Source organism: Dipodomys spectabilis, unplaced genomic scaffold (assembly GCF_019054845.1).
Source record: "Dipodomys spectabilis isolate Male_0828 unplaced genomic scaffold, ASM1905484v1 ptg000241l, whole genome shotgun sequence".
NCBI classification, from domain to species: Eukaryota; Metazoa; Chordata; class Mammalia; order Rodentia; family Heteromyidae; genus Dipodomys; species Dipodomys spectabilis.
In genome coordinates, this window is record NW_024870918.1 from 5,865,381 (window position 1) to 5,889,000 (window position 23,620).

Consider the following 23,620-nt stretch of genomic DNA (forward strand, 5'->3'; position numbering starts at 1 on the left):
CAGGGCCTGGGCACTGTCTCTGCGCTTCTTTTGCTTAAGGCTAGTGCTCTACCTCTTGAGCCACAGCACCACTTCTGGCTTTTTCTGTTTATGTGGTACAGAGGAATTGAACCCAGGGCTTCATGCCTGCTAGGCAAGCACTCTACCACTGAGCCACATTCCCAGCCTGTGAGACTCTTAAATAAACAATTCAGAAAAAGCCAGAAGTGGAGCTGTTGCTCAAGTGGTAGAGCACAAGCCTTGAGCACAGAGAGGCTAAGGGACAGCACCCAGGTCCTGAGTTCAAGGCAAAAAAAGTAAAGAAATAGTGACAATTTTATGTTAACAAAGCTTGACTATTTCAAAAAGACTTTATGGATACAGAACATCAAATTTAATCAGTCTGTCTGAATTACTTATCTATCTATCAATCCATCTATTGTCTATCCATGAATGTATGTATATATATATATATATATGTATGTATGTATGTATGTATGTATCTGTCTATCTATCTATCTATCTATCTATCTATCTATCTATCTATCTATCTATCTATCTATCTATCTATCTATCTATCTATTTATCTCACTTTTGAGATAGGAACTCCCTCGGTAACCCAGGTCAGACTTGATCTTTCAATTCTCCTACCTTAGCCTCCCAAGTGCTGGGATTATCATAGAATTTTAGAATTTCATAGAATACCTTCATTTTTAAAATTGTTTCAACCAGTAAAGATGTTAAAAATTTAAAAAGCCCTTCTTATCTCATAGGCTATACAGAAGCAGGAAGCAAACAGGACTTGGACTTTGGATAATAGTTTGCTGAAACTTGTCTCAAAGTCAAAGCAACGGTCTGTTTGGGGGAAAAGAGGGAGTTGTAAAAAGGATGTGTGCGCGCGTGTGTGTGTGTGTGTGTGTGTGTGTGTGCACGTGCACACACGTGTGCTTGAAGTGAGAATAAAGTAAAATCAGTTGCTGTTGGGTTGTCTTTCTAAAGTAAAAGCAGGAGACCTGCATTTCAGATAAACAATGAATAGATTTAACATAAATACGTTTCACGTAACATTTGGAATCTATGTTTGGTCCCCTATCTTCATACGAGATGTCTGCAGATGGCACCAACTGTGAACTGGAAATATGTAGGGAAAAGTTGTAGGCTGGGTATGGTGCTGGCATGCCAATTATCCCAGCACTTGGGAGGCTGAGGCAGGAGGATCAAAGGGTAAGGCCAGCACAGACTGCATAGTGGAATTCAGTCTTAACCCCCCCCCCCCCCGAAAAAAAAAAACTGGAGAGGGAAGCAAAGGAAGGAGTGTGGCATTGTCAAAAAACAAAAAAAGGACATGTAATCATTACCTGACTGATGAAAAGGTAACCCTCTGTACAATACTCTCATAATAACCATAAAATTGTATTTAAAAGAGCTCCTTCCCAAAGTTACTCTATTGAATATGTACAGGCTTTTTTTTTCTCCTCCTGATTCCCTAAATACAGTATAACAACCATTGATACAAAATGACCTTTCATTAGGTACTAGAAGTCGTCTAGGACATGAGAATTAAAGTGCACAGGTAGATCTGAGTAGGGTACGACGCCATTTTATGCAAGAACATCCGAGGTTTTTGCTCTCTGCAGAGACTCCTGGACCCAACTCCCCGTGGATGAAGTGGGGTGGGCTGTACTCACACTAAACAATCCCTCGCTGTTTCTATGAAACTCAAGTTCAGCTGGGCTGTTCTGTATTTTTATTCGCTAAGTCTAACACGCTGACAGGCAGATCTCCAACTAGGATGGCAAAACCTTCGGCTAATGCGTTGGTGCACAGGTAGGTGAGTTTGGAGCTTGACCACCTGCCATTCGCGTGACACGCTCACGCATCAGAAGGTTCAGCCAACAGAGGGTGCTGTGCAAATTCTGCTGCCCCCCTCCTCTGAACCAGAACTTAAGCTGTGACTCAGTTTTACCGTATCTAATGTGGAGATACAACCACTTCCTTGGGTAGGGTGGTTAGTGAGGTAAACAACCCAACACGTACACAGATATCAGAATAGTTTGTAGCCCTCAACGAATGGGAGGATCATCATTATTTGGCGGGGAGCACTCACTACCCGATAATCCTTCAGGTCCTATCCCAGTACCCACCACACCTGATGGCTGTGCTGAGATCTACTGGCCTCTTTCCATTGAGAATATCCTCACTTCTTTCTTTTCTTGTCAGCCCGTGGAACCTCTCTCTGATCCCTGAATGCTCTGCTTGGTAAGCTGTTCAACTCTGACTTAGTTCTTTCATACTGTAAGTCTCAGCATGCCCAACTGGCAGAGGAAGCAGTAGCCAGAAGCCCTGCAGCTCACACCTCCCTGCAGTGGAAAGGCAAGGCAGCTGGGGGGCGCCATTCAGCACCTGCTATTGGTGGAGCCCAGGGCAATCATCCCTGTCCCTAACTGTGCTTTGCCTAATGGGACAGACAGGCGCTGGGTCAGATAGAAGCTTAGATTCTGTACTGGCTTTTTCTCCCCCTCTAGGAGTGTTGAGACCTTGGAGAAGTCATCTCTCAGCCTCCACTATGGTTTGAAGTTTTGTGCCTCTGTGAAAGTAATACTGAACTTAATACTGGTGTTGAATGGTGCGGCCATTGCCATGTGATTGGGTCACAGGGACTTCCATCTTGCAAATGGAATAGGGCTAATACAGAAGAGGCTTCCTATTTGCCCGTGGGCCGCTTCTGCCAGCATTTGTTCCACTCAGAGGACACAACAGTGAGGCGCCATCTTGGATAGAGGCCTGGGCTCTCACTAGACAGCGGATCTGCTGGTGCATTGACCTGGACCTTCCAGCCTTCAGAACCATGAGGAATCTTTGTCTGTTCTTTATAAATTACCCAGCCTCAGGCACTCTGTTGTAGCAGCTCAAGTAGACTAAGACAACTCAGTTTTCTCATCTGTAAAATGGCCACAAACTATATAGCTCTTTACACTTGAGTTCTTAGTGGATATCAGCTGTAAAGAAAACAAAGAACAAAAACTCGTGGGGTAATTCTAAACAAGTCATAGTTTACGTTTTATCTCATTAGCTTGGGAAAAGGATAAACCTGATGGTTCTGAGCATAGCGGAAGGGTAGCACAGGGTACTCAAATGGCTTCCTGGAGGATTGGTGTTGAATCGGTCATTCTCTGTAAATGCCTCACCCTCTGGGTTTGCAGAATAAAAACGTTCTGATTGTTCAGAGGTTTTTGGCTTTGTGTAAAAAACAATCTGAGAATCATCTCCTTAGGTGATCAGGTAATGGGTTGCTTTTGATCTTGACAACTGAGCAGTTAAAACAGGCGGGAGTTTGGTGACTTGGTTATTTACATAGGTCTAAGGGAGTACTTGTGAAGAATGATCTCCATGCACTGAGGGGGGGAGAGGGGAAGAGAATCACAGGCAGATGGGGAAGCAGGAGAAGGTGAAACCAAAAACCAAAAACAAAACAAGAGGAACACAAAAAGCGCCTTGTCTTGGCCCTACCGTATTGTACAATTCCTCTAGTCTGGAGATGGTGAGAAAACGGTGCATGCTTACTCCATTCTCTATGAGTAATTTCACAAAATCCACTCTATCCAAAACTAGGGCGTCCAACATGGCTTGCTCCAGGGACCCCACCTGCAAATCAAGTCACTGAGTTGACTACAAGTATGGTTCCTTAGCATCCACCCCAATGGCTCATTCAGAAGTGTCCAGTCATCAGGATAAAATCATTTCCACACAGCTAAGGATAGGCTAGAGAGACTGGTCATAAAAGCTCTGGTTTTGGAGCTCCTCTCCTGTCTTTAGAAATAGCAGTCCAGGCTTTCAAAGTTCAGTTTCTTCTCTGCCTCCCTCTCTTCTTGGTCCTGAAAAGTTGCCACTGGTTACCAGGATTTCACCCTTGCAACACTCTGTCCAAACTTCTGCACGGGTGGGCAGTGAAGTGCTGGAGTGGGCACTTCCCAGTCTCAGGCTCTAATAAGACCCCCTGGGTGACTAGAACAGAGCATCCCATGTTGGTTGAAACAACCTGAATAGACTGTGGATGTCTGGAGGGAAAAAAAAAAAACAGGCAAAGAAAGGCAAACTACTCTCAGTTTGCACTGGCCAGCATTTTCATGTAATTCCTTTCACCAAAGGTTCCCAAAGACTTGGATTCCTTGAGGAGGATTTCCACCCTAGCAATCTACTGGCAATAGAAGAGGACAAGCTCTTGGGATGGGGGCAGGGATAGAAGGGTTAAGAAAGAACTGCCCATGACTGGTGTGATATCAGCCAGGCACAGAGCTCAATTCCAGGCTTGCTGCGTTGCCTCCTGGGGATGTGTGCGTAGACCATCCAATGGCCACTCTCCCAAGTGTTTATTTTTGTAGTGTCAGTTGAGGGAAACAAACCAAGAACAGTTATATAAATCTCTGCTTCTCTCATGTTGTCCTTTGGAAATAGGGAGGATCTGTGTGCAGCCATGAGGACCAGATGGTACCCGCACGGGGAGGCCTGCTAATTCTGCATCCTAAAGTGTGACCCAGCTACGTACCAACCTGGGCACCACCCTGTGGAAACAGCAACATCTTCCCTTTGCCCTCCTCAGAGGTAGTCAGAAACAAACGAATCTCACCCGTTCCTTAATTTTTAACCCACCACAACTCTATGTGTGTTTTTAGAAGGCTTAAGAAAGATACCCTTGGCACTGGGAAGTTTGCCATCCTCGGATGGTCACTCAAGAAATGAACAGGGGTGACTAGTTGGTGGTATATGGAGTTAGAATACCACCAGGGGGCAGCATTTCCCCAAATATGAGACAATGCTGGATTAATTTTTTTTTTTTTGGCTGCTGTTTTGTCTTTTTTCTTTATCCTAAGTTGAAAATACGGCAGTCAAGTAGTTTCCCGAGCTACTCTCAAAGATTCCTTACACAAATACCCTGGCCCAAGCAATTTTGGGCTTTTCAGGAGTGATGACATATACTCTACCGGCCACTGTTGCCCATAAATAAAGATTTGGCTGCGGGCGATGTCCACTCTGTTCCAGGCTAACGCTAAGCTCAGTTGGTCTGGGGCTGAGGCATTGGCTCCTGCACAGACAGGTGGGAGGGAAGAATGAGAGAGAGAGAAAACAATGATCAATAGTCATACCACGAAGACACCCCATTTCCACCCCATCTCACTGCCATTGACTCTTCTTCCTGAAAACCACACTGTGCAGCAAGGTGTACAAACTGGATTCCATCCCCAGCACGGGGGAAAAGGAATTAAACAACCGAACCAAACCCAAACAACACACCTGGTTGGGAAAAGCTCACAGGAGCTTAGATCTACTCTGATCTGAAGGTAGAAACCATTGAAACACAATTCCAGTTTCTTCTCTAGTGCTGTGTATGCGTGTACATGCACACACGCGCACACACACAGGTGGCTATTTAAATTTAAATGAATTAAATGAAAAAAGTGTTAATTGCTTGGTCAGTCACATTAGTGGCAGGTCAATGTTCAGTGGCCACCTGTTTTTGGAAGCCATTGGATTTCAACTGGGGCAGGGCCTTTTCTTTTGTGGTACTAAGGATCATCCTTGGGCCCCATGATCACTTGCCATCAGCTCTACCACGGGAAGCTGCCTCCCCCATCTTTTTGCTCATGGTTTGTTTCTTGGATGGACTCTCGCATTTTTGTCCAGGGCTGGCCTCAGAAAATCATCCTCCCCTCTCTGCCTCCCTAGTTCCTGAGATTAAAAGTGAGTGACCACTAGGACTGGGTGGTTTTGGAGATAAAGATGGCTAACTTTTTCCCAGGCTGGCCTTGAACCGTGATCAGGTAAGACATTTCTATTATGTCAGGGAGTTCTTTGAGTCTGTCCATAAGTGTGAGCTTCTGTGTGTCTGTGAACAGAGGCAGTAAAAAGGCTAGAGTGAACCAGGGACAACCAAGCCTCCATGCACGAAGGTGACATTGGACAGAGACAGTGGTCTCTGAGCCACTTCTTTGTCATTGGTGTAAGGATTACCCTCTTCTGCTTGCCTGAGAGGTGGTGAGATCATACACGTGGACTATAGTATGTAAGCGGGCTTTTACAACTCATGCTAACTGAATGTCCCACCAGTAGGGGGCGTCCGGCAGCTGCCCGACTATCACCTATTGGAAGCATCTGAAGTGTTTTGGCTCTTAGATACTTCTACATGTTCTCATATATGGGTTCCCAAATAACTCCAGGCATTGAGTCTGATTACTATGCACATGGGGCAGACGAAGATACCCGGGGCCAGGCTGGGGTAAATAGTGAAAGATGAAATCGCTATGAAGAGAGAGAGAGAGAGACGCAGAATGAGCATTCATCCTGTCGCAGGTGAGATTCAGAGCCAGGGTGCTAGCCCTTTCTCCCATCACTGCTTCCTGTGATATGTGTGAAGCATGAAAGGCTAACCTTTGTGTGGGCAGCTCACGGTAGAGGCCTAAGCAATAAAGAGGTCAGGGCTACTGCCCGCTGAACCGATAATCATACTAACAACGCCCAAGCTGTGGAGATCATGTCACCACCTCCCAACGGGCTGGTCACCCGGCACCAATGAAGTCACATTGTTGGGGTTCTTTTCCAATGGTTGTGCTAAATTAGCCTGCCAGGCTTTCCCTCTACCCGGGGATTCTGTAATGAGGACAGTGAGAATTTAGGCCAAATATTTTGCTTAGAGGAGCAGGTGTAACTCTCATCCAGAGAACTTTCTAGAACGTAGATTCTTGGGGCACACCTCTGGTTAGTCTGCTTTTTAAAGTTGGTTCGTTTATTTTGTAGCATTGGAACTCGGGAGCCTCCTCCAGAGTTCTAGAGCGTGAGAGTAAAGTGTTGAGTTTCTGCATTTCTAGCAGACACGTGGTGACACTGATACCACTGGCTTAGGACGACATTCTGAGTGTCAAGACCCGGAGGAGCTGTGCGGCCATCTTCCCCTCATGGGTGGAAGAATGTTCCGGATTTTTCTGTCCACACACTCATTCATAGGCTTAGTAGAGACCACAGACGTGCAGCAAATTGACCAGCTTTTCCATGATGAATAGAAACTTGTCTACCTAAGGAATTTTCCATCAAGGAGACTATCTTATCACCCAAGAAAACAACGGAAACTGCACACTCCTATCAGAGTCACTGGCATAAGCAAGCGATAAATAGGAATGTGTCAGCATGTGTCGTTCTCAATTTGGAGAGAGGAAAATACACGAGGGTTCATCGGGATTCTATTAGCAAAGCCGGTGCTTTATCCTTACTGCCTGCTTAGTTTTCCTAGTCTTTTTTAATTTTTAAAATGTGCTGATCCTGGGGCTTGAACAAAGGACCTGGGTATGGTCCTTAAGAGTTTTTTTTTTTTTGTTCTGAAGGCTAGCTAGACTCACAGCTCTACTTTTAGCATTTTAGGGGTTAATTGGAGATAAGAGTCTCATGGGCTTTCCTGCCCAGATTGAACCGTGATCCTCAGATCTCAGCCTGCCGAGTAGCTAGGGTTACAGATCTGAGCCACTGGCACCTGGATAGTTTTCCCTCTTAAAACTTATTTCAATTTAAATGACACATATACATTGTACATTGATTTGTGTGTTGATGAGGCAGTGACACTTACATATTCACAGTGTGTAATCAGATCAGGGCAGCTTGCAGATCCTTTGCCTTACACGTACTATTTTAAGGGAGTTGGAAAGCATTGAAATCCTCACTATTAGCTGTTTGGAAATAGACGGTTGTTGTCAACCATAGTTATCCTACTGTGAACATTAGAGATCATTCCTCCTATCCAACTCTACCCTTGTATCCATTGGTCACACCTTCTCTCCTCCTTTCTCCTTATCTTTCCCAAGTATCTACTACTCTATATGTTCACAAGATCCACAGAGTAGCTTCCATACAGAAGTAAGAACATGTAGTATTTGTCCTTTTGGGCCTGTCTTCAGTTCCCGCCATGTTTGTGAAGGTGATATGATTTCACTCATTTTATTTGCCCAACAGTATTGCATTGTGTAGACCACATTTTCTTCATGCATTCTTCTATCTATGGATGGATACCTAGGCTAATCCTATATCTTGATTACTGTGGCAGCAAACAGGTTCTTTGACATACTCATTTCGTGGCCTTTTGATTGATGTCTAGGAGTGAGATTGCTGGGTCGAACGGTAGGTTCATTTCTAGCTTTGTGAGGGACCTCCATACCGTTTTCCATAGCATCTACACTCATTTACACTCCCATGATTGGTGATGAGAGCTCTGCTTTGGCTCTTCAGCAGGTCTGCTGCTTGTTGCCGATGCAATGGTTTAATCCACCCCCTCTGCCATTTGGATGTCACGAACTCATTCTCTACACAAGTCCATTCCAGCAGCACAGATTTGAATGAGAACCAGTGTGGGAAGCAGTGATGGAGGTCAAGGTGAACGACAAGCTTGAATGTAATTAGTAAGTGTCAAGCAGAAACATGAAGCCAATGGCTTTTCAAATATTGAAAATACATCACTCCAGACTGGTCCTAGGTGACCGTTTTGGATGAGCTTAGCATTAACTATTCAGGTCTGGGATAGCACAGTGGCTGTATTACCACAGAACTGTCTCGATCCTGGGGGAGCCTTGCATTGGGTCACCTTGTCCTCTCTCCCAGAGAGCTTTAGTAGACTTGTGCTTGTGATCTATAGATCCTCAGAGATTCTGAACTCATTAGCTCTTGGCATTGCAGTGTTTAAAAGCTATCCAGTATTTAAAAATTGTGCAAAAGGATATGTACTCTTTGCTTGACTTATCTAACTGCAGCCCTTCTGTTTAATAAAGATTTTTTTAATAATTAAAAAATGTCCAGATGATTCTAATGGTAAGACAAGATGAAAAATCTCTGGTGTAGATAACGTCTGCTCATTGATTTGCTCATGCACTGAATTGTTCATTCATTCATCTACTTATGTATTCAAAGGTATTGATGCCTTCATATCTAATACATATTCAATCGGCATGAGAACCAAGCTAAGTAAGACAGAGTCCTTTTCCTTGGAAGCTTATAGCCTAGAGAGAGAGAGAGAACTCCCCTTCTCTAATTTAATACATTAAGGCATGCAATACTTCATGTTCCTGCTCAACAGGTATACATATACACATATGTATACACATACACATACATATTATGTATGCATTATATATGTACATACCTGTATATATGCATGTATGTAGTATAGCTAGGTAGAAAGAGAGAGGGGAAGAGCTACCTATAAACTGCTTGGGCAGTATGTGTCTGATTTTAAACCAGATAGTAGTTGGCAACCTCTTCACATAGCTTACATTCAATTTACGGTGGGTCAGAGCTCAGAAAACCAACAAATAAACCAACGAACCATGCACTTTCAGGTCATGAGCTTCCACGAACGTGTAGTGGTTCTCCCGGGCATGTGGGAGCTGTGCCTATTAAAAAGAAAGCAATGAAGCAGCACCGCAAGCCCACCCTGTCTTGTATATTCTCATGATGATATTAGCATCAACCCACTGGCCAGGCTGCCCCCTAAAACAAGGGCTGAAAACGGAGTCTTCGGACAGACTCAATGTTCTTGAGTATAGGGTTGACTCAAAGCTTTGGAGTATGCGGTTGACCCGCATAGGGAGACAGACAGTTGAAAACTCTGAGGTTTTTAAAGGGATCTGGATTCAATGTGGATCTTGCTTCTTAAGTTGGTCTCTCATCTAGGATGGATATGAGAACTTAGCACCTTTGGGGAAGAAGGTACTTCTAAGTACCGGTATCAGGATAGTGATGATATCAACAAGGTTAGTATCTGCCTGATAGGAAAATTTGAACAGAGAACTAAAACAGAGTTAAAACTTACATGAAGTGCCAGTGGCTCACACTTGTAATCCCAGCTACTCAGGAGACTTAGATCTGAGGATCACAGTTTGAAGCCAGCCTGGGCAGGAAAGTCAGTGACACTCTTATCTCCAAAAAAGCCTGATGTGTGAGGTTGCACAAGTGGTAGAGCACTAGCCTTGAGCAAAAGAAGCTCAGAGACAGCACCCAACCCTGAGTTCAAGGACCAGTGAAGAAAAAACCCCAAACAACAAAAACTCCTAACATGAATACTTGGCGGGGGTGAGGGGTGGGAGTTGGGGGGGGGGGGCGGGGAATAGCCCAGGAAACAGAAAGACCAAATGTGCAGGCTCTAACATAAGAATAAACACAGGTAAATATCAGACAGAAAATATGGTTTTGTTATTTTTGTCTTAATGTAGTAGATCAGGAATCATCTCAGAGAACATGAATAAGGTGTCTCTTGGGACTTGAACTCAGGGCCTGGGAGATGTCCCTGAGCTCCTTCACTCAAGGCTAGTGCTCTACCACTTTGAGCCGCAGCGCCACTGCTGGATTTTTAGTGGTTAATTGGAGGTCAGTCAGAGTCTCATGGAGACTTTTCAGCCCTGGCTAGCTCTAAACCCCTATATTCAGATCTCAGCCTCCTGAGTAGTTAGAATTACAGGCGTGAGCCACCAGTGCCTGGCATGAATAAGGTTTTGCAGAAGTAAGTGTGGGATTTCAGGTATCCACTGGGGGTCTTAGATGCCGTCCTCCACAAATAAACTCCACCTGCCATGTCCTCTGTTCCTCAGAAATGGTGGAGCAAAGAGTATTTTTCTTCGGTTTAATACACTCTATTTTACTCTTTTGTTATGTTCCTTAAAGCCTCTGTATGCAGTCTATGATAATCCTTTTTTTTTATTATTTATCATTTAATGAGTTGGGTTATAATAGGCCCAGGGTGGCATTCTAAGCTAGTGATTATTCACAACTGGACATCTTTCTTCTAAGCTAAGACAAAATGAAACTCCCTCCTGTAAGCCTAACGGATCTGCATAATCCTGTTCCCAACCTACCTCCTCTCTTTCTATGCCCCAAGGTAGGGTCTAGAGGGACCTCCTGCTACTTTCCAGTTGGCCCTTGTTCTGGCACATGCTGTTCTGGTGAAAGGAGAGAACGGTGCATTTCAGGACATTCTTGGTACTCAGGAGTGGTGATTTGTATTGGTGCTTTGGAGGGCTGCCATGGCTGAGTGTCTTTCTTTAGCCTTTGCCTCTTCCTCCCACAGAGCCCCTGTAGAAATCTCGCCCCACATCATTTCCTACTTGCACCCCCCCAAAAAAGGGAGTTTGTTGTTTGCTCTCCCGATACCTTTCTTTGTTAGCTTCTGAAGCTTTCCAATAAAAGAAGAGGAAAATGAATTGTCCTGTCTATACTGGAAAGCGTGGAGAGTTGTGTAGGTAGGAGAATGTCTTGGTCAGTCACTTTGCATGGGTAATATTCCTGTAATTGAAATATGGAGGCTTGATAGGGAAGTGCCCAGGGCGAAGCGAGAAGATCCCTTACGAGACCGCTGCAATCCATCAAATAAAAAGTCCCCAAAGTCCAATGGTACCGGACCCGTCAAGAAAAGACAGATATGGTAGATTCTGTGGCGGAAGAAAGAGCTGCTCAGAATTAATAAGTTCCTTTGGATACAGGGAGGGAGGATTTGATGGAGGTTTTGGTTCTGGATAACCCGAAGGATGGGGACTTTCTTAGCAGAGCTGAGGAAATCAGGGAGGAACTGGCTTTTGGAGGAACTACAACTTGTTTTTATTTCATTTTTTGAGAAAATGAATTTGATTGATTTTTGAGGTGTCTTGTGTACCCTCCCCCCGAAAGTATTTTCAGAAGGCAATTAGGAAAGGAGGACAGAGAGGGAGCGGGGTTGGAGGTAAATGTTGAGGTTAGTCATTTAGATGTGGTTTTATAAGGTTGGCAGAATGTGAAGAACAGCAATAAAAGGGATTGATGAAGGAGATGAATACCACTGAGGAATCATATTCAATATTTCTCACCCTTAAGGAAAGGTGAAAGAAAACATATTTACCGCCATATTGTGAGGGCCAATTAGGTGCTGGGCATTTTCCAAGTATGATCTCGTTGTATTATGAGCACCTTTGCCCCTCACCCCACTTTATGAGTCACAACACAAACTCAGAACAGTGTGGGTTAACTGAAGAAGCAGGATCTAAACTGAGCTCTCTGGGCTCTGGTGGCTCACACGTGTTATCCTAGCTACTCAGGAGGCTGCGATCTGAGCACCACGATTCAAAGCCAGCCAGGGCATAAAAGTCCCTGTGAGGTTCTTATCTCCAATGAACTACTTAAAAAAACTGGAAGTGGTGCTGTGACTCAAAGTGGTAGAGTGCTAGCCTTGAGTAAAAGAGCACAGAGACAGTGCCCAGGCCCCAAGTTCAAGCCCCACAAATAACAAAAAGAAAGAAAGCAAAAAGACCTCAGACACCATACCTACATGAAGATCACTCAGCTGGGAGGGGCCTAGCTGAAAGGCATGGTTACATGACTTGGGTTGCTAGGATACACCTTCTTTTACCCAGAGTAGCGATGCTGCCTATTCCCAGGGGCTTTCCTTAGGAAGGTGGCTGCTACACTATTCCCAGGGGCTTTCCTTAGGAAGGTGGCTGCTACACAGAGAAAACCCAAATTAATGACTGGAAACACACTCAGAAAGGTGGATGAGTTCTGTGGATAATTTATTCTTTACTCTGTTATCTTGCCCTGAATGATAACTCAACTCTCGCCTTTTCGTTAAAAAATGACTTCAGGTGAATCCTATGAGAAATTTGAAAGGAATCAGGAAAAACCGAATTAACTTCAGCTGAAGAAATTGCTGTTTGGCTTATAAGAAACAGATAAGACAGATGGCTGAATGAGAGAAACCATTTGCAGGAAGATGAGCTTGTCTTTCTTGGTTTATTTTTAGTAATTAAGAAAGACAATAATAAAAATATTTCTTTCATGCCCAGCTTGTACCTGGCACCATTTCTAAGTTTTCATTTACTGAAGTCTCACAACAACGTCGAAGGTGCTATTATATTATACCCATTTTGCGGATGAGGAAACTGTGGCACCAAAAAGTGCCCACGTTGAAGCAGCCAGGAAATGTCAGGATGAAATTCAAACCCAAAGAGTGTGGAGCATTCATCTTCTCTCTTCCTCTATCTCTCTTTCATTCCCTCCCTCCCTTCCTGCCTGCATACCTTCCTTTCTTTCTTCTTAATGTTTTTTTTTTGATATAACAGACTGGCCTTAAAACTCAAAATTTTCCAGCCTCAGTCTCCCAAGGAATGAGATTATAGTCATGCGCCATCATACCTGGTTTCATAGCTAAAATTCTTGGCATTTTCATTTTGTTGCTTCTGGAGTTGGGACAGGAAATAGATGATGATTTTAGGGAAGAGACATGGATTCCTAGTTGGCCTTATTTATTCATAAATGTTGACTGAATTCCAAGTCTCTGACGGCTTCTATTTTAGGCCCTGGGGAAATGGAGCTAAATGGAATTCTCTATACTCAAGAGAGAGAAAAAATAATATATACTCTATCTATCTATCTATCTATCTATCTATCTATCTATCTATCTATCTATCTATCTATCTACCATCTACCAATCCTTAATCATTTAGTTTCTATTAGTGAGTTTCTCTTTTGGGTAGAGTTCTTGTACTCTCACAGATTCTGAAACGGCTCAAATGGATTCAGCATTCATTTCCTTTGGAATAGCAAATACTGCTTATAAATTGATTCCTACCAATTTATTTCAAATTTACCCACTCATTCCCATCATTTCATCTCAATTTCATTCCTCCTTGATGATCATAAATATGGTTCTCCATTTTAGACAATCAGGTATAAAAACAATGACTTTCTAACTAGTAATATAGATGACATTTACAAAAGCATCATCCTTTATCATTCTTTTCTTAATTAGGAATTTGTATATATGCATATAAAATATGATGGATGCCAAACACAATAGTTTGGAAATACTTTGGAAGGTAGTGGTCGGAAAACATGATGTATGCCTGTGTGGACTTTGTTATACATTTTTATTTGAAATTTCTGATTTTTAGTATTAATCTGCGTGTGTGTGTGTGTGTGTGTGTGTGTGTGTGTGTTTGTGTGTGTGTTTTTGCCTGTCCTGGAGGTTGAACTCCAGGACTGGGCTTTGACAACTGTTCCTGAGCTCCTTTTGGTCAAGGCTAGTGCTCTACTGCTTGAGCCATAGCTCTGCTTCGGGCTTTTCTGTGGTTAGTTGGAGATTAGAATGTCAGGGACTTTCTTGTGCAGGCTGGCTTCGAACCAAGGTCCTTAGATTTCAGTTTCCTGAGCAGCTAGCTAGGATTAGAGGCATGAGCCACTGGTACCTGGCTTAATCACATTTTTGAAATGTGGATCCTCAATTTCAAATTGCTCAGGGAAAACAATTAGCATATTACTCATTTAGTTATTCTCCGGGCTATTTCTTAGTTGCAATAAGCTTAGATTGTAAAGGCATTGTGAACCACAGCAAGGCATTTCAAATATTACTTCCACAATCATTTCCCCTGAGTCCAAGAGTCCCTTTCCTTCAAGACTTTGCAGTATTTCGTTCACCCTTTCTGATCTGTATTCTAGAATAGTTTAAGACTGTCTTAGACATCTATGTTGAACGCAGCACATAACATAATGCCTTGTACATAGTAGTGCTCTAGGAACGGAGACTGCCATCTGTAGTTCTGAGATCCAGGATGCATATCCTGGCCTCTGGGGAAATGTGAAGTACCTTCCAGCCAGGTGGAAGCTGTCTGGCTCAATTCCCATCCATGCCTGGTGGTGGTGGTCTGGGAGGGCAGGGGAGCAGCAATTGTACATATGGGCTGTAACAACTTCTTGGGGTCAAAGACAGAGAGCACTAAACTTACATGTTATCTGTGTGGGCCTGGGGAAGTTACTTAACCTCCCAGGACTTTGATTCAAAAAGTCATATATAAAATCAATACTATCTGTCTGAAAAGACTTTCAGATTCAGTTATCAATTAGAAAAGATGTTTGTTAAAGAATAATGTAAATATTTTGTTTCTTATTCTTATATTCTTTTTATTGGGGGGTCCCGTCGTGGGGCCTGAACTCTGGGCCTGGGCACTGTCCCTCAGCTCTTCAGCTCAAGGCTAGCGCTCTACCACTTGAGCCACAGCACCACTTCCGGCTTTATTCTTATATTCTTTCTTTTCTTTTCTTTCTTTCTTTCCTTTCTCCCTCCCTCCCTCCCTCCCTCTTCCCTCCTTCCCTCCCTCCCTCCCTCCCTCCCTCCCTCCCTCCCTTCCTTCCTTCCTTCCTTCCTTCCTTCCTTCCTTCCTTCCTTCCTTCCTTCCTTCTTTCCTTCCTTTCTTCTTTCTTTTCTCTCTTCTTCTCTTTCTCCCTCTTCCTTCCTTCCTTCCTTCCTTCCTTCCTTCCTTCCTTCCTTCCTTCCTTCTTTCCTTCCTTCCTTCCTTCCTTCCTTCCTTCCTTCCTTCCTTCCTTCCTTCCTTCCTTCCTTCCTTCCTTCCTTCCTTCCTTCCTTCCCTCCTTCCCTCCTTCCTTCCTTTTCCTTAAAAACCAATCCTGTGGCTAGAACTCACTGCCTGAACACTGTCCTTGAACATTTTTTGCTTAAGGCTACAGCTCCACTTTCAGCCTTTTTTGGTACTTAATGGACATTCCTGCCCAAGCTTGCTTCCAACTACAATCCTCTGATTTTAGTTTCTTGAGTAGCTAGGATTACAGGCATGAGCCACTGGTGCCTGGCTTGTCTTGAACATTCTTAACAATAAATGTTACCAGGTTAGTAATAACTGAACATATTTAGCGGGTGAACAATACCATTCCCAGGCGTACCACTCCTGGATATAGAACAGTTATTCGTCAGCTAATAGAGTTTCCACCACGGTCATTATGAATTAATTGTCAGTGAATTTTCATGTAATGATGCTTACTATTCAGTGAATCTCAGAATTAAGGGCAGGTTCTAAATTCTTCAGAGCTATACGTGTTAGAATTGTCAGTGGTTATGGGGAGTGGTTCTCTGACAGAGGTTGTGCTGTCCATCAAATGCTGTCTTCTAGTGAGTTTGTTTGTTTACTCTTCAGACACCTTCAAGCTGAAGCTGGTAAGCATTAAGATATACAAGGTATATGTACAAGAGCTTGAATTTTGATACAGATGCTGTGTTTGGAGTCTAAATAGTGATTGCACTATTTATACTAGCCAAGTTATGGAAATAGCTCAGATGACCTTCAACAGATGAATGGATCAAGAAAATGTGGAAGAAATACAATGGATGTTTTTTTTGGTTCATCTGTCAGGAAGAATAATGTGATGTCATTTGCAGGGAAATGGATGAATGTGGAAAAAATCATTTTGAGTGAAGTAAGTCAAGCTCAGAGAGACAAAAACTGCATGGTTCCTTTCATATGTAGATGTTAGAACTAAAATAGGGACATATATAAAAACACATACAGGGCCAGATGACTGTAAAGTATGAAATATGCAGGGGTGGATATCAACGGCATAAACTCCTTAAACAATTAACAGACACTCGAACAAAATTAATACTAGAAAGCTAACACATGTCTTTCCTGAAAGAGATGTGGCTTAAGGGGTGGTAGACAAATGGAGAAAGGAATGGTGGGAACTTACAGCCCTAATATTCAAGGTACCTATTTGAAAATGGAAGCAGAAAGCTCTACACTGATAAAGATAGACATGTTAAATAAATAGACATGTTAAATAGACATGTTAAATCAAAACCCCTTTGCACAACTATTTGAACTATTTGACAAAAACAATAACAAAAAAAGAAGATAAGAAGCCCAGAATTTGATTGCTTTCTAGGAATATCATTTGAATGGATTGGGTGTGAATTTATGTTTCATGGCCCCCAGGCCATGGATAATAGGAATTCTCAGTTTGAGCTCTAACCACACCAGCTAGGAAGGTGTCTCTGGCACTTTTCTTCAGAGTTTCTGGTGAAGTAGAACACGGCTTTGTTGCTCCTGGTGGCATCCCTGGCAAGCTTCTGATGGAGCTGTAGTAGCTCTTATGGCCTATCACCTGGCCTGATCATTCAGGGCTGATAAAGGATCATGGGAGACTGCAACCTTCTTCTCTGCTGTGCCCGGAGAGGGCTGGTTTGTACTCTCCCTGGCTCCTGTAATTCCTGGCTTCTGGGCCTATGGAGGATGACGGGAGGTGGTAACTAAGCTTGATTCTCTTTTTATGTATTGGGTCTGCTTTTTCTGTGCAAGGTCTCCTCATTTTAAAGAAGCCATTTCAGACCTTGGGTGTTCCGACTTTTTATGGGCCAACGCTATATGAAAACTTTACAAAGTCAGGGATTCAAATATGAACCTCTACCTCCCTGGTGGCCTTTTGCCAAGAGTTTCTCCAGTAAATGTAAACATGATTTCCTTATGTCCTAACACCATAGGTACACAGAGAGGACCAAAGGCATAATATCACTCCCTTACCATAGACCCTACCATTTCCTGCTCTTTGCCAGCCTGCCTTTCTGCACTCAAACACTTCATGAGCCTCCTATTTGCTAACAAAGAGCCGTATAAAAGTGTTCCTGTTTTACACACAATATGCAAAGTCGAGAAATATATAATTAATGTAAGACTGACAGTTTAAAAGGAAAAAGAAAACTATTCTATTGGGTTGCTTCTTTGTGATATGACAAAAAGGAATCATTGATAGAGTGGGGAAAGGAAGATATCTACATCTTCTACATTGTTACTTTTTCCGCTAGATTCTGCAGAAACTAGAGCTGTAGAGCACTGAGACATTTTTTTAAATTAGTGCATTGATTATTTCCTACCCTTGGTTGTCCCTTTTTCTTTTTCTTTTTCTTTCTTTGAGTACCAGGCAATCCAAGGGCCATACACACTTTGTTTTTACTACAATGATTTGTGCAGAGAGCTGACTCATCTGTCCCTCTGAGGTTCATTAAAATCACAAGCCTTCCTAGGTTAGCCTTCTTTTCCCAGAGGCCACCACTGCACTCCTGTGGCTGGGAGTGGTCTCGAAGATGTCGAGCAAGGAATGGTATCTCAGGATTCTCACTCTTATGATCCTATATGGAGTCTGGGCTGGAGGCAGCAGACAATGTAGCCAAAGGGACGTTACCTCATTCCCAGGCTGAAGCCTTAGCAAGGCCTGATAGCTAAGTCCGGGACAGAATTGCCTGTGACGTTGGTCCTTCCTTCCTTCCTTCCTTCCTTCCTTCCTTCCTTCCTTCCTTCCTTCCTTCCATCCTTCCTTCCTTCCATCCTTCCTTCTTTCCTTCCTTCCTTCCTTCCTTCCTTCCTTCCTTCCTTCCTTCCTTCCTTCCTTCCTTCCTTCCTTCCTTCCTTCTTTCCTTCCTTCCTTCCTTCCTTCCTTCCTTCCTTCCTTCCTTCCTTCCTTCCATCCTTCCTTCCTTCCTTCCTTCTTGCCTTCCTTCTTTCCTTCCTTCCTTCCTTCTTTCCTTCCTTCCTTCCTTCCTTCCTTCCTTCCTTCCTTCCTTCCTTCCTTCCTTGTCATCCAGGGGCTTTTCCACATTCCTCTACTCTCCCGTTTGCAGTTTCTCTTCTTGTATTCCATGCTTTCTGTTTGTTTTTGGCAGAGAATATCCTCTGGGAATTTTCAAAGAAATTACTCTCATAACCCTATCTTTTTTTTTTTTTTTTTTTTTGTCGGTCGTGGGGCTTGAACTCTGGGCCTGTGCACTGTCCCTCAGCTCTTCAGCTCAAGGCGAGTGCTCTACCACTTGAGCTACAGCGCCACTTCCAGTTTTCTGGTGGCTTATGGAGATAAGAGTCTCACAGTCTTTCCTGCCCGGGCTGGCTTTGAACCGTGATCCTCAGATCTCAGCCTCCTGAGTAGCTAGGATTACAGGCGTGAGCCACCAGCGCCCGGCTCATAACCCTATCTTTTGATGCTTCATGTCAAACATTCTTTTTCTGCCTACAAGGCAGAAAGGCTGATAGACTAAATGTAGGAGTCTAGAATATATGTAAAATTTCTTCAGCATTTTTAAGCCATTGCCATATTGCTTGATAACTTTCTGTACTGTTCAGAAATCTAAAGCATGTTAGCTCCTGGTCTATTTTTCTCTTTGAAATGCCCTCTTTGTCTCTCTGTAGCATCTATCTGTCTGTCTGTCTATCTATCTATCTATCTATCTATATTTTCCTTAAAGAATAATAAGTATGTTGATGACTAGTGTCTTATATAATTTATCACATCTCAGTGTGTGCATATATATGCATTCATATACATATATATATTAGTCACTTGGTACATTTATTTGTAGACTTACAGGTACATTTTAGTTACCACAAATGAGGGAAACAATGCCCCTAGTCATTAACATTTACAGGCCAAAGGAGGCTACACTTGAGTGGTGGAAAGGCTCAGTAGCTATGTGCAGACGATCATATAAATAATATTCTATGAAATGAACTCCAAGAAAAGGAGACAAGAGACATTCGCTAGTTGCCATCGTTGCTGTCTTTTTTCCTTTCCCTTTTGTCTTGTTTGTTAATTTGTGTTTGGGAGGATAAGGACAGACACATAAATTAAGGTGGAACAGGGATTAACAAATACAACAGTGGCACTCACTAAACACTATGTGGAAAATGAACTGGATATCTTTGGGTAGGGATTGGAAGGAAAGACTGGGAGAGAGTGACAGAGAGGAGACATAGTCTAAAAAGATTGTACTCATTACTCATAACCAGACTCATATCACCGTAATCCCTCTGTATATCAACTCTATAATAACAATTTGAAAAGAAGAGAAAAAGGAAAAAAAAAGATGTGTGAGCAGAACAAAAAGAATAAAGAATCAGCTGCTGCATGCTGAGACTGAAGTGTGGAAAGAGAGGAGTGATCTGGTATCCAACGTTTATTAATTTATTTAGTTTTCCTACCCAACTCCTTTGCAGAGCTGTAGCTTAGGTCTTAGTTCCTCCTATACTAAAGTATCTACTGCGGCTTCTTCGTCAAAGAAATACATCTTTTCTTCTGGTTTGAAGAAGGCTTTGAAGAGTATGAAAGAAGAAATGAATTCTAGTTGCTTCTTAAAGATTTAACAGGGCTTGGAAAGTGGCTCAGTGGTAGAGCGCTTGCCTTGCATGCATGAGGCCCTGGGTTCGATTCCTCAGCACCACATAAGCAAAAAGAAAAAAGCCGGAAGTAGCGTTGTGGCTCAAGTGGTAGAGCGCTAGCCTTGATCTGAAGAGCTGAGGGACAGCGCCCATGCCCAGAGTTCAGGCCCCACCACTGGGCTGACAAAATAAAAAGATTTAACAAATTTTCTGTATGCCTCTTTTAGTTTCCCTGTTTGAGTTCCTGGGTGTCTAAATTTGTGGGCCTTGGGGGGCATTTTGAAGTATAAGCTAACTTGATATCAACTTAGTATTCCAGACTTTTTTTTCTTGCTACTTTTCCTTCTTCCCTTTGCTTCTTATCCATGGTACAAATGGTTCTGATCATTGTTCTCATGGCTCCCAGTCCTGTGCCAAAGAGACCGAGCTTTTGGTATGCAAGAAGAGAAATCAGTGTAGTGAACATACAATGTTGCTTCTGTCCCAATGCTTTTAAATAAAGAACTTGTTCTAAAGGGATTCAAAGGAGAAGCTTTATAGATTCTTATGCTCCATAGGCCATATTTATCTGGTGGTCTATACTCTATCATGTAATAAGAAACGTTTAGGCGTAAACAATTGTCCAAAACATGTAAAAAGTGAGGGTAGTTTTTAATATCCAGTCCTTAGAATGCAGAGCAAGTATTCTAGCCTCAGCCTACCTGTGATCTTGGTTAAGAACCTTGTTTCTCAGTGTCTCCATTCTCTCAACTTTAAGAAGGTTGGTACTGTGATAGTAGCTGCCCCAGTAAGGATTAGTAAGTATTCATAAATACAATTCTGGATTTGCTTTTATTTTTTTTCTCCTATTTTCTTTTTTGGTACCAGTCACATGGCTTGAACTTAGGGCCTGGGCACTGTCTGTGTCTCTGAGCTTTTTATTTTTTTAATTTTCTCTTGATCTTGGGGCTTGAACTCAGGGCACGGGTGCTGTCCCTAAGCTTTTTTTTGCTCAAAGCTAGTGCTCTTCCACTTTGAGCCACAGCTCCACTTCCTATTTACTGGTGAATAATTGGAGGTAAGAATCTCATGAATTTTCTTGTACCAGCTGGCTTTGATCCAGGATCCTCAGATCTCAGCCTCTGAGTAGCTAGGATTACAGGCTGAGCTAACAGTGCTCAGCTCCCTGAGCTCTTTTTTGCTCAAGGCTAGTACTCTACCATTTGAGCCACAGCTTCACGTCTTTTTTTTGTTTTTGCTCATTAACTGGAGAGAAGTGTCTCAAGGGCTTTTCTGTTGGAGCTCAGATTTCAGCCTCCTGAATAATTAGGATTACAGGCATGATCAGTGCCCAGCTAGATTTGCTATACCGTAGCTTTACTATTGTTAGGGCCATTGTTTTTTAAATTAGTGTAAGGTACTTATTTCAGAATTGTGCCGCTGCCACCAATCAGCATAATTGAGTGATTTAGAAATGGCGAGGATTGATTAATGAATGATGCTGATTCATTGCTCTCAAGCAAGTCGAGGCAAAAGCCCAATCCCATAGCCCTGCTGGGCAGTCAGCAATGAGAACTCCACACCAGCTGAGAGCAGCTTGGAAATGCTGGGTTCGCAATGAGCTGAACGTGCAGATCCCCGAGTACACTCTGAGCTCCGCTTTGTGGCCAGCTCTCCGCATGTACCAGTCTCCAAGGAGTCTGCGGAACAAGGGGCAGGGACAACCACATCCATCCTCAGAATGGGCTCCTTGCTGTAGGGAGAGGATAACGGGCCTCTGGGTCCGCTGACCTGAATTCCAGTTCTGCTTGGAAATACCAAGTGAAGGCCTTTCAGCTTCCCAGATCTTTAGGGCTCCACTCCACTTCAAAACCCCACTGAGAGGTCTTCTTCCGACTAGAGTTAGAACGTTGAACACCTGCATGGTGTTCATGATCCTTGAAAGCACAGAGACTTCCATCACTGGTTGTGGAATAGAGCAGAAAGTGCTGTGTTTTCATCTCTGGAGGGATTAGTCCAGCCCCTGCCTCCCTGCCCCTGTGAAAAGGTGCTCTCTCTCTCTCTCTCTCTCTCTCTCTCTCTCTCTCTCCTATGAATTAATACTCAAAATCTACTTAGGAATTTGTTTGCAAAAGCACCTCATTAAGCTACTGGGGGCCTGTAGAGAGGAGGGGGACTTGATCTTCCAGGGCAGAAGCTTAAAACATCAAGGAACAAGGGAGACCTGCTGGGTTTGAAAGGAGGGTTGGGTGGCATTCTTAAAGGGAAGCGTGAGTAAGAAGCAAACAATGAGAGAGGGCGTGGTGGAGCTGGGAGCCTCTTCCTGGTGTGATACCGGTACGTCCTGGGTGAAAGACACAGGGCAAGTTACTAGTGTGAGGGAGTAGGGATGTCAGTGATGATGCTTGCGGCTCCGTTAGAAGCCATTTGTATTATTGAACTATCATTAAAGGTCTCTTCTTCTAGCCTTGGTTATGTTTCTAGAAAAGTCTATAGCTTATGCAAGACACTAATTAAGTATTATTTTTGTTGTTGTTGTTGTTTTTGCTTTTTCCCCTCCTCCTATCTGCTAGCTCCCCCTCACCCAACAAAATCTCCCTTTTCATAATCATGTAATATTATTATTGTTTTTAGGTTGAGATTCGGCATAAAAGAAAGAACAGCTTGGTGCTGGTAGCTCACGCCTCCAAGACTAGCTACTCAGAGGCTGAGGTTTGAGGATGGAAGTTTGAAGGCAGCTGCCTAGTCAGAAAATTCCATGAGACTCTTATCTCCAATTCATCATCCAAAACCCAGAAGTGGTTCAAGTGATAGAGTGCCAGCCTTGAGCAAAAAACGCCAAGCAAGAGGGTAAGGCCCCAAGTTTAAGCCCAAGCACTGGCATGCAAATTTAAAACAAAAAGTAAACACACACAATACCTGTCTTTCTGAGCTTGGATAATAATTATAATAGTAATAGTAATAATATTAAAAATATTTGCTTGGGTACATAGGTGAAAAGACATCAGCTTTTTCTGCTGGAAACTTCTCAATCTGGAAGGTGGAGTTTGTAGCTAACATCAACATTCCTGCCCATTGGCCTAAACATTGTTGGTTTATTCTAGAATATTCTAGCATTATTCTGGAAGAAAGCTTTAACCTGCTCACTTTTATCCTTTAGAAAGTGCTGATTTAGAGAGAGCTTATCAGGTAACCAGTTCTCAGAGTTGTGAAGATTCAATGATAAAACTTTTGTGAAAAATGCTTTGTGCATCATAAAGCTTTCTATAAATGATAAGGATTTAAGAGATTAAGATTTTTATTGCATTCACTTTTGGAGACAGACACAAACATCTGAAATTGCGTTCTACCTTTGCCCTTGTTATTGCTCTGAGATGTTTGGATTTGTATAAAAATAAACTTGTCATAAAATTAATCTTAGTTTAAGATGCTCAGCCATTTTTTAGATTAAACTAATATTTATGTTCTCTTTTGATCGTCATGTGTAAGCCAGAACGTTTCTGGTTTTTTTTCCCTTAAATTATTATTTTCAAATTTATGGGTCCTTCCTTTTGAATAGAAATTTTATGATTTTTTTTGAAACTTTGACCATTACATTTATATATACACATATGTTTGGGTTATGGTTCTCTCCCAGTTTTTCCCTTCCATCCCGACCCACAAGATGCACAGTTCATTTT

The 23,620-nt window shown here is 42.8% G+C and overlaps 1 protein-coding gene across 5 annotated transcripts in view; it reads right to left on the reverse strand.

The window, feature by feature from the left end:
- Trpm3 (transient receptor potential cation channel subfamily M member 3) overlaps positions 1 to 23,620 on the reverse strand; it is a 277,889-nt gene that overhangs the window by 94,711 nt on the left and 159,558 nt on the right. For 4 of the 5 annotated variants that reach the window (XM_042699328.1, XM_042699330.1, XM_042699327.1 and 1 more), the window contains exons 11-12: positions 4,962 to 5,062; positions 3,490 to 3,624 (exon numbers count right to left, since the gene is read on the reverse strand). In XM_042699328.1, coding sequence (XP_042555262.1) covers positions 3,490 to 3,624; positions 4,962 to 5,062 — 236 coding nt within the window. The remainder of the gene's footprint in view (positions 1 to 3,489; positions 3,625 to 4,961; positions 5,063 to 23,620) is intronic. The other variant, XM_042699329.1, reaches the window with a different exon arrangement.